General features: G+C 38.1%; 1 protein-coding gene across 13 annotated transcripts in view; it reads right to left on the reverse strand.

Annotated features, from left to right (window-relative positions):
• LRRC28 (leucine rich repeat containing 28) overlaps positions 1-11,757 on the reverse strand; it is a 134,686-nt gene that overhangs the window by 5,846 nt on the left and 117,083 nt on the right. For all 13 annotated transcript variants that reach the window (XM_079126520.1, XM_079126516.1, XM_079126511.1 and 10 more), the window contains one exon: positions 11,597-11,756. In XM_079126520.1, the coding sequence (XP_078982646.1) occupies positions 11,597-11,756 (160 nt within the window). The remainder of the gene's footprint in view (positions 1-11,596; position 11,757) is intronic.

The following is an 11,757-nucleotide window of genomic DNA, read 5'->3' on the forward strand; positions in this document are numbered from 1 at the left end:
TGGAGCCCACAAATATCTTAAGAAATGTGGAATTTTTTCCTGCAAATGTGTTTCCTGATTAAAAATAAAAAGCATATCTTTGACTCATACAGAAATTCAAGCCAAAAGAAAAATAATATTTATAAGACGAAGCTGATCAGAACTCCCAAGCTGTGTACATATTAACTTAAGAATCATCTAATAACATCCTGTATCTGCTTGTTATGCTAGTAGTGACTATTTCTCATGGGAAGATTCTTTGTGTAGAATCAGAGGCTTAAATGTCACATACTTGCTTCTCAATTAGTCCTTGCACCAGACTTTGGGACTGAAATATATATGTGAAAAGAATTAGGTGGTTTAGTTAGACTTCTCAGTATCAAGTATAGAGCATGGCACATAATGGTCAATAGTTTTTGAAAGATACAGTGAGGAAGAAATAGTTAAGAACAACATTTAAATTTGCTGAAGCAATTTTACTTGTGGGAAATTTCGTAAGTGACCTTAAGAGGATGCTACTGAAATTAAAACAAAACCAAACAAAACATGAATGTGCACAAAGCTAGGATAAGGAGATGTGATAAGAAATAGATACAGGAACTCACTAAATAATAAACCATTAGCAAATAGGAGAAGGAAATGTTACGTTGTTCCAAAAGATGGAAAGGGAACCATAAGACCAAGACAGTTCTGCATTCCCTCTAACAAGCAGGTCTTTATCCCATGGCAGAGTTACAGCCCAGACATTTGGTGTTCTCATGTAATCACGCTGGTTGAGAGACCAAGAATTCCTGAAAGAACAGGGCACGGAAATCCAAGCTTGAAAGCAGACCGAATGGAGTCCATGGCGCCATCCCCTACTGCAGGACCTGATGGCAGTGGATGCTCAAAGCATGTTAGCTGACTGAATAAATTAAAAATAAGAGGATGAGTTCTTCTGAGCTATTTGGAAGAAATTTGGAAAGAAACCACTAGCCTACTAATGTTTTAATAATTAAAAATATTTTTTATTTCTAAATCAATACCAGTTCACTGCAAAAATTCAACACCATCTGAAGGAAACCACTGTTACTTTGGTGTGTGAGTTCTTTGAGACTTTGTCTACATATACACAATTGTTTAAATATGTCTGTATGTGCATGAATATAAATGTGAATAAATATATATGTAAATATATATACATTTTCATGCCCACAATTGACAAAAATCAGATGACATTATGCAACTTTCTTGTAATCTGTTTAAAACATTTTTCATCAAAAATATTTTGCTATAGCAATAATTTCTTTTTAAAAACCTACATAAAATTTTGGGCAAAGGACTTTAAAAAATCTCTCTAAATATACATTTTTTCAAATTATTATTTTCTACATGCATAAAAAATATTTTTAATACATAGAGTTATACATTAAAGTATCCCTCAGCTATGGTTTGAATATGGTTTCTCCCTCAGAGGTTCATGGGTTTGGAAGCTTGGTCCCCAGTGTAGCAGTGTCGAGGTGGTGGAATCTTCAGGAGGTAGGGCCCAGTGGAAGGTGACTAGGTCAAGAGGGCTGCACCCTCATGAATGGATTAGTATGGCCACATGGGAGTGGGTCAAATCTGGTAAGAGTGGATTATTTCTGTAAGAGGGTTTTTATAAGAGCGAACCTAGCTCCTCTCCAGTCTCTTGCTTCCTGTCTCACATGTGATTTCTTTTACACGTCTTCCCATTATTGGGATGTTTTCTGCCATGAGAACCTGAGCCAAGCAGATGATGCACACATACTCTAGAATCTCTAGAACTGTGAGCAAAATAAACCTCTTCTTTATAAAGTGCTCAGTCTTAGGTATTTTATTATAGCGACACCAAAAAGACTAAGACATTTCCCCACCTGATTACCTCATAACAGCCAATTCTTCCCTCCTAAGCTAATCCACAGTAAAGAGCTGGATGTATATACTTCAGTACATACACTGGAATAATATGTGTGTGTATATATATATATATATACATAGATACACTCATATACTTCAAAAGTCTCCTGTTCAAAATATTTGAGAATACTTAATTTTGCATTTGAGTTTTATTTACACATTTAGTCTTTCGTACTTAATCGTAAAGCACAATGGCTAAAACAGATTTGAGGCCAGATTAGCTATGAGACCTTGGCCCTGTTTCTAATCTTCCTGTACTTCAGTTTCTCCTATCAAGAGGGGATTATAAATAGGTTGGACCAAACAGAAGTGTTGAGGCATATGATTCAACTGAGCAATAGTATCTATCTTACAGTATTAATAGAAGTAATCTAGCTCAACTTCCAAGTTAGAACTCCTGACTTCTAGGACTAGAGAGTTATATTCATTGTGTCTCAGGGCCTGATTGCACAACAGCAGTGATATGACCACATCAAACCCCATGTGTACACTCTCGTATCTGTTATGGCTAAACTTAACTCAGCATTAGGGTAAAAACCATTGGGACCTTTTGTAGTTCTTGTCTCAAAATACTCTGGTGATTTAAGTAAAATCTTTTGAATGACTGCGATGGTTCATTTTAAATGTGTCAACTTGGTTAGTTACTGTGCCTAGTTGTTTAGTCAAGTACCAGTTTATATGATGCTTTGAAACTTTTATTTTTTTAGATATGATTAATATTTAAAATGACTAGACTTTTCACATTTAAAGATTACCCTCCATAAGGTTGGTGGGCCTCATCCACTTAGTGGAGGGACTTGCAAAGGTAGAAAGGTGGAAGGCATTCTTCCTAAGAAGACAACACAGAAACCCTGCCTAAGTTTCCAGTCTGCTGCCTGCAGAATTCAGACTCAACACTAACATCAACTCTTACCTAAATGTCCACCCTGCCAGTCTCTGCCCTACAGTTCTGAACTCACCAACCATCATGGTTATGTGTCAATTCCTTAAAAATCAATTCATCATACTCTCTCACTCTCTCTTTCAGAGAGGAATAAGCTGAAAGATTTTTGCTACTTGGGAGTGGTTTGCTGAAACACCTGAAATTTGCTTTGGAATTGAGTAATGGGTAGAAGCTGGAAGAATTTTGATAGAAAAAGCCTATATTGCCTGACATAAACTAATAGAAATAAAGAATCTGGTGAGGGCTGGTAAAAGGAGCTATAGAGAAAGTTCCTAAGGTCTTAGAGAATACATACACTGCCATGAACAAAATGTGCTAAATTATGTTAAAGGTGCTTCTGATGAAGTCTTAGATGGAAATAAGGATCATGCTACTAGAAACTAGAAGGAGGTGAGACTTGTTGCCGAGGACTTGACTGAGCTGGATTTTATTGACTGGAAAGCAAAACTTATAAGTGATAATGTGGAGATTTCTGAGGAGATTTGAGTCAAGTGGTGAAGGCATGGCCTGGGTTCTTCTTGTTGCTTATATGAAAATGTGAGAGGTGAGAGATAAACTGAGGGGATTATTAAGGAAAAAGGAACTAGATTTGGAAAATCCTCATCCTTTCTTGTTGTAAAAAAAAAAAAAAAATTGATGAAATAGGGCACCACTTCATGCTCAAAACACTAGAAAAAATAGGGATAGTAGGAACATACCTCAACATTACAAAGGCTATCTATGCTAAGCCCATGGCCAACATCATTCTAAATGGAGAAAAACTCAAAGCATTCCCTCTAAAAACTAGAATAAGACAGGGATGCCCTCTTTTGCCACTTCTATTCAACATCATCCTTGAAACTCTAGCTAGAGCTATTAAACAGACCAAAGAAATTAAAGGGATATGAATAGGAAAAGAAGAACTCAAACTATCACTATTTGCCAACAAAATGATTCTATATTTAGAGGATCCAAAAAATTCCACCAGAAAACTTCTAGAACTCATAAATGAATACAACAAAGTAGCAGAATATAAAATCAACACTCACAAATCTAATGCATTTCTATTCATAAGTGATGAATCCTCTGAAAGAGAAATTAGGAAATGCCATACTACCAAAAGCACTATACAGATTCAATGCAATTCCAATTAAAATCCTAATGATGCACCTTACAGAAATAGAGAAAGCAATCATGAATTTCATTTGGAGGAATAGGAGACCCAGAACAGCTAAAGCCATTCTTAGGAAAAGCAAAATAGGAGGTATCACAATACCAGACCTTCAACTATACTACAGAGCAATAGTAACAAAAGCAGCATGGTATTGGCACCAAAATAGACAGGAAAACCAATGGTACACAACAGAGGACAGAGACAAACCCACAAAAATACAGTTATCTCATACTAGACAAAGGTGCCAAAAACACACAATGGAGAAAAGATAGCCTCTTCCAACAAATGGTGCTGGGAAAACTGGAACTCCATATGCAGCAAATAAAACTAAACCCCTATCTCTCACCCTGTACAAAACTCAACTCAAAATGGATCAAGGCCTAGGAATTAGACCACAGACCCTTCACCAAATAGAAGAAAAAGTAGGCCCAAATTTCACCATGTCGTCTTAGGACAAGACTTCCTTAACAAGACTCCCAAAGCACAAGAAATAAAAGCAGGTATCAATAAATGGTATAGATTCAAACTAAAAGTTTTTTCTTGGCAAAGGAAACAGTCAACAATGTGAAGGGAGAGCCTACAGAGTGGGAGAAAATCTTTACCACACACACTTCAGATAGAGCACTAATCTCCAGAATTTATGAAGAACTCAAACAACTTTACACCAAGAATACAAAAAACCCAATCAATAAACAGGCTAAGGAACTGAGCAGACCCTTCTCAGAAGATTTATAAGCAATCAAGAGGTATATGAAAAAATGTTCAACATCTCTAGTAATAAGAGAAATACAAATTAAAACTACCCTAAGATTTCATCTCAGTCCAATTAGAATGGCTATTATCAAGAACACAAGTAACAATAGGTGTTGGTGAGGATGTGGTGAGATTGCAAATTGGTGCAGCCACCCTGGAAAGCAGTATTGAGATTCCTTAGAAAACCTGGAATGGAACCATCATTTGACCCAGCTATCCCCCTCCTTGGCCTATATTCAAAGGACATAAAATCAGCATACTAAAGTGACACAATCACATCAATGTTTATAGCTGCTCAATTCACAGTAGCTAGAATGTGAACCAATGTAGATGCCCTTAAATAGATGAATGGATAAAGAGACTGTGGTATATATACACAATGGAATATTATTCAACTATAAAGAGGAATAAAATTATGGCATTTGCAGGTAAATGGATGGAGTTAAAGAATTATCATGCTAAGTGAGATAAGACAATTCCAAAAAACCAAAGGCCGAATGATTTCTCTGATAAGTGGATGATGATACATAATGGGCGGGGGGAAGAATGGAGGAAGGATAGATTGTGTGGAGGGAAATGAGGGATGGGTGGGAAGGACAGATGATAGAATGAGACAAATATCATTACCCTATGTACATGTATGATTACACAAACAGTGTGACTACTTCATGTACAACTAGAGAAATGAAAGTTGTAGCCCACTTGTGTACAATGAATCAAAAAATACTAATAATTAACAAAAAATAAGAAAGTACGCTTTGGAGAGAATACCAAGTACGACTGGACAACTAAAAGTAGGCATGTGTCTAGGATCTAGTCAATCCTTTCAGCGGAAATGCTGCTAGCTTGGACTGAATGAGATTGAGAAAGGATGAGCTTGAGAAAGGCCGTCAGACTCAGTATTCCACAGGAAGAATTGGGCTAATTAAGCAAATCAACTATAAAATACGTTATTCTTGAAGAAAAGGGAAGAATGAGTCTGAGGCTGAGGTCACCTCCCTCAATAACAAAGGGCAGGGAAATTTTCATGGCTCACTCGGCACTGAGCTGGCAGGACCACAACCCCAGTGGGCTAGGGGTCTGAGCAAGGAGCCAAAAAGGATTATTCTCAAGATTTAAAATTGAATGGGTTTGAATTTGTTAGGTCCTGTGATCTCTTTTTTCCTTCCAAAGTTCTCCTTTTTGGAATGGGACCATCCATCTTTGTCTGACCATTATCTAGATAAACACAACCTGTTGTCCGGTTTCACAGGTTTTCAGAGGGAGAGGAGTTTTGTCCTAGGATGAATTAAATCCCAAGTTTTATCCACACCTAATCTAAATGGTACTTAAGATGAGATTTTACACTTAAGAATTGGTGCTGTGGGGAAAAGAGTTGATGCTGATTCAGGTAGGACTTTGAGGCATGTTGGGATGGGTGAGTTTATTTTGCATATAAGAAGGACATAAATTTTGGGGGGTATAATATTGTGAAATATATATTGATTTTCAACCTATTTTCCTGATGTATAGTTCCTAAAACCCTCGGAATCTTCTGAGTGATAGGAATGTCTTTTGCATGCCAGTGAGATGGCTGGTGGCTGGCCATTCTACCTTGCACAGATTACTGGAAAAACCAAGGCATGATTAGAGAGTTAGAACCTTTGGCCCCACAACTAACCTCGAGAGAGGGCAGAGGTGCTCAAAGTTGAGCTGATGACCAATAGTCGATGATTTACTCATTGTGCCCATATAATGAAGCCCCCTTAAAGCCCAAAGGACAGGATTTGGAGAGCTTCCAGATAGCTGGACACATGGAGGTTCCTGGATGGTGGTGTGCCCGGAGAGTATGGAATCTCTGTGCCCTTTCCCATATGCCCTGCCTGTGCATCTCTTCCCTCTGGTTGTTCATCTGTATCCTCTGTATGTCCTTTTAACACATGGATAAACAAGTGTTTCCTTGAGTTCTGTGAGTCATTCTAGCAAATTAATTGACCCCAATGAGGGAGTAGACTCCTGATTCAGTCAGAAGAATAGGTGACTATCTACTACTTACGATGTGCACCTGAAACAGGACAGTCCTGTGTGACTCAGCTGCTAGACTGTGGGATCTAATGCCATTTCCAAGTAGATCCTGGCAGACTTGAGCAAAATTATAGGATGCTCAGCTGGTATATGTTGCAAAATTGATTGGTTGTTGGTGGGGAGAAACTCCCACAAATTTTGGTGACCAGAGCATTTAGTATTTTATCGAGTAACTGCATAAAAGAAAGAAGATACTTTATTCCTTTGTCTCTAATGGGGCCAGAGGCAGACTGTTAAGGGTTTGAATTTTATCTCCCCCAAATGCATGTGTGTGGTCTTAAACCCCTAATATCTCAGAATGTGACTATTATGGATTGAACTGTGTCCCTTGTATATTCATATGTAAAAGCCCTAACATGAAAGTATTTGAAGATGAGCCTTTGGGAGGTAATTAAATTTAAATGAAGTCAGAAGGGTGGGACTCTGACTGAATTGGTGTCCTTATAAGAGATACCAGGTGGCTAGTTCTCTCCTCCCCTTCTCCTCTTTCTGCCATGTAAAGACACGGCAAGTTGGCCGTCTGCAAGCCAAGGAGAAAGTGCTTATCAGAATCTATACATGCCGGCACCTTGATATCTGACTTCCATCCTTCAAAACTGTAAGAAAATAATTTCTTTGGTTTAAGCCACCCAGTCTATAGCCTTTTGCTATGGGAGTCTGAGCTAATATAGCAAGATTTTTTTGAAACTGTCCTTGTGTATGTAATAGTCACGATGAAGTTATTAGAGTGGGACCCAATTCAATATGACTGGTGTCCTTATAAAAATGGGAAATCTGGACACAGAAACAGATATGCAGGAGGGAAGATGATGTGAAGAGGCACAGGGAGAAGACCTGAACAGATCCTCCCCACAGACCCAGAAGGACCAATCGTGCAGACATCTTGATTTCCAACTGCTAGCCTCCAGAACTGTGAGACAATACATTTCTGTTGTTTAAGTCACCTAGTTTGTATTTTTATTGTGGAATCCCTAGCAAACAAAAAAAAAAATGCCAAGATTTGGGTAGACTAATTTCTTGTGGAGAAATACAGGACTTGGGAGACCCATACCTACTTGGGAAAAACCAGATAAATGTTTTTATACTAACAAATATTTAAAGTCAAAGTTCTCCATTTTAACAGTTAAGTTTTCAGAATGAAAATTTTCTATGCCTGCAGGATCAAAAATCAAGTGTACTTGTCATTCTTCCCTGCTACATAATTTGAAGACTTGGGTATTCACTGTTTATGTGAAATACTATCATTTATTTTTACTTCACTCTGTATTAAATTTAGGACAAACTAACACTTCCATGGAACTTGGTATTTTAGAAGATTATTCAATATGTTCCCTTTTAAAATAATGCCAGATGTCCACATGAATTTAGATATTGGCTGATACAATGTATTATTTTATGACAAGCACTGCAAACTGAACTGAACATAATAGAAAATTTCAAAGTAACATTATCAAGACTTGATTAGAGAGGCTGGGGTTGTGGCTCAGTGGCAAAGCACACTAGGTTTGGTCCTCAGCACCACATGAAAATAAATAAATAAAATAAAAGTATTGTGTCCATCTACAACAAAAAAAATATTTTTTAAAAAGACTTGATAGAGTTCATGACAGTCAAGAACACTGATTTCATTTTCAGCAATAAGCTACTGTAGATTCAAGTATTTGGGTTTCAGTTACGAAAGAAACTATGTTAAAGACTATGGTTAAAAAACTGAAGTCAATGCTTTTAATACAATCTCCATGGCAACATGGGAAGAAGCAGTCTGGTGGATGAAATGAAAGCCACAAACTCTCAATTTCAGACCCTAGCATTAACTCACCACAGAAAACCACATTTATACACTGGCATTTGATCTCTGCCTGAAACACAGATACTCTGACTTTGCTCAACAAAAGGACATTGCTGAAGTCCTTTGTACTTGATATACTAATTTTACTAATACTACTTTATCTATGCTATGAAAAAATATAAACTTATGCACACTGAATTTCTATGTTGTAGCAGGAATGAAGTAGCAGTAAATGGAAAATGCACATGCTAATTAAATTGCTCAAATTTCATGTAAGGATAACCCCAAACTTCAACTGAAGGATCTACTGTATTTTACTAAATTAATTACTATGGTAAAAGGAAAGTTCATTTTTAAAAACAGGTATTTAGAATTCAACTACTAAATGAACATTCTGACTTTATTACTTGGCTTTCGTTTTCATATTTGCAGTAAGGAAAGGTCTTCTATAGGAAATCATACAATAACAATGCATCAGGGTTTCAGCTGAAGTTTAAGGAATTACTCAAGATTTTCCTATGAGTACATCTTGCTGTATGAAGGCTGTTTGCAACAAACAGAAGAAAAATAAGAAATAAAAGTTCCTAAGCTATAAAGCTATTCTCACTGAATCCTCAAAATGACCTTGTTAGGTGGGTATCATCCTCATTTTATTGCTGAAATGATGAAGCTCAGAGATGCTCAGTACTTTGCCCAAAGTGTCCCAGTGGAGGAGTGGGAATTAGAGCCTGTGTACTTAATCACTAATATGCTACGGTTTCTCATGGACGTTTATATTTCATTTGTTAATTTTATTCTTATATGTAGTAATATACCCGGAACCTGACTCAGTTCTTTTTATTCTAATTTAGATGTAATTTCACCAAATTTGATTATCTGATCACCTAAGATGAGAAGCAGTATGATATTAGGATATGTATTTTTTGGGTTTTGGTCCCTGCCTGGTTCATGTCTCCACAAGGCAGGTCATAGAAACTCTTATCTTACCCAGCTATTCTGTGTGGAGGTGGCCTTAAAGAAATGATCTGACTTCCTCTTGTGCAGTAGTAGGTTGTAAGACCCTCCTCATTCCAGAGCCCTCCAACCCTGCACCCTAAAGGGAGGAAGACTGCACAGAGAGGTTAAGCAAAGTGCTGAAGCCCAAAGGACTAGCTGAGGTTTCCATCCAGTCCAATTGCAAACATGCCATTCAATGAAGTCTCCATAAAAACTCAGGAGGACAGGCTCTAAGAGGGCTTCTAGATGGCTGAACCATGTGGAGGTTCCTGGAGGGTAATAATGCACACACCTTGCCCTGTGCATCCCTTCATCTGTATCCTTTGTAATGTACTTCATAACTAACTGGTTAAAGTGTTTTCTTGGTTTCTGTGACCACTCAAGCAAATTAATCAAACGCAAAGAGGGGATTATAGGAGCCCTGATTTACACCAGTAGGTTGGAAGCACGGTTAAATGAGCTGGGGCTTGCAACTGGCACCTCAAGCGTGTGTGTAGAGGTGGGTATCAAGGACTGAACCCTCAACCTGTGGGATCTGATGCTGTCTCTAGGTAGACAGTGTCAGAACTGGATTAGATTTGAGGACATCCAACTGGTGTCCATTGCTGCAGAACTGATTGTTTTCTTGATGTATGTGGGAAGCCCCCACATGACTAGTGTCAGAAATGATCTATGTTGTGAGTGTACTGTAGGACAGCCTCCATTTGAGTTTGGGGTTTGTTTGCTTTTCCCAACACAAGCAGCAGATTAGAAAGGTTCAGACTAGGGCTCCTGTAAGCAGGAAACATTAAAAAAAAAGAGTTTAAAAAGGAACTGAAAGCATGCCAAATAGGATTATCCAGAGCAAGAAAAAGATAAACATAGTTTTTGGAAGAAGAATGTAGAGAGACAGAAAAAGTAACTCCATTTGTTGAATATCTACTTTGTGCCAGGTATTTGCCTTCATCTGCTAATCATCATGGTGGCCCTGCCAACTGGATTGTTCTCTTCCTATTTCCAGGCTCAGAGACCTACAGGAGAAGAGCCAGCCTTGTGGGGTGCAAAGTCCATGCTCTGAATACTGCAGGGTGCAGCCTATCTCAAGTGGATTAAGAAACAAAGGGGTTGGGGGTGTACCTCAGCAGTACAGCACTTGCCTAGCCCTGGGTTCAATTCCCATTACCATAGTGGGTGGGGTGGGGAGGAAGAAATGAAAAAAGGAAAGAAAATCTTAGAAAGTTTTCTACGAAAATGATCACAATGGAAATACTTCTTGGCATTGAAGAGGGGTAACAAGTTTAAGTTATCTGGAAAATTTACTCACCCAAAATACCCTATTTGAATAATAATTGAAGTATTATACTGTTTTTCTAAAATTAAAAAAATCCAAACTTAGAAAAACCTACATTTAGAAAATCCATAAGCTAAGGTTGTGCACATAGGGGATTTGCTGTCCTATCTTCAATTGTCCAGTATTCTTTTTCTAATCCACAGTATCATTACTGGGGTTTTTCTTAGTGAACATTCTTAGCAAATTCAAGGCACTATGCCAAGAAATGAAGAGTGGCATGAGAATGCCATTTGGAAGGGTTAGAAATTCAAAACAGAAACACACGCATAAGTGCACAGAGCTCAGCCATACACTTTCAGTTAGCAATGCCAATTAAATAGAAGGGCTGGGCTTGTCCCATTATACAACTTTTGTTCTTGCATCCCTTACTGCCTAAAGACTATTGTGAATAGGGAAATAGCAGGAAAACATTCCCACAAAGAATGAGCTACTCTAAAGAATACATACAATACAACTTTTCTGTATATGACTGAAAAATTAACTAATAAAGGGAAGTCCAGTTTTCTTGTGATGCTGAAAATGCACATTTGTTTCATTTAGGTCTATCTCAGGAAGCATATTACACCCCTTCAAAGCTGTGACTTAACAATGCTTTTGTGCATGGTCTCCCCACTCCCCACACTGCACCCCTTGCTCAGGTGTAAACCCTGGCACCAACTTAGGTGTGATTACCCCTGGTGCAGCCCTGCCATTGGCGTCTCTCTCAAGGGAAAGAGCTTGGGGTAGACGATGGTAAACATGGGCTCACTACACCGGTGACAGTGCCCCAAGGGGCAGTGCAGCAGCTCCAGGAGACTTCTGGGTAATGAGATTGGAGACAAAAAGTTCAAATC

Source organism: Sciurus vulgaris, assembly GCF_902686455.1.
Source record: "Sciurus vulgaris genome assembly, chromosome: 2".
Classification (NCBI taxonomy): domain Eukaryota; kingdom Metazoa; phylum Chordata; class Mammalia; order Rodentia; family Sciuridae; genus Sciurus; species Sciurus vulgaris.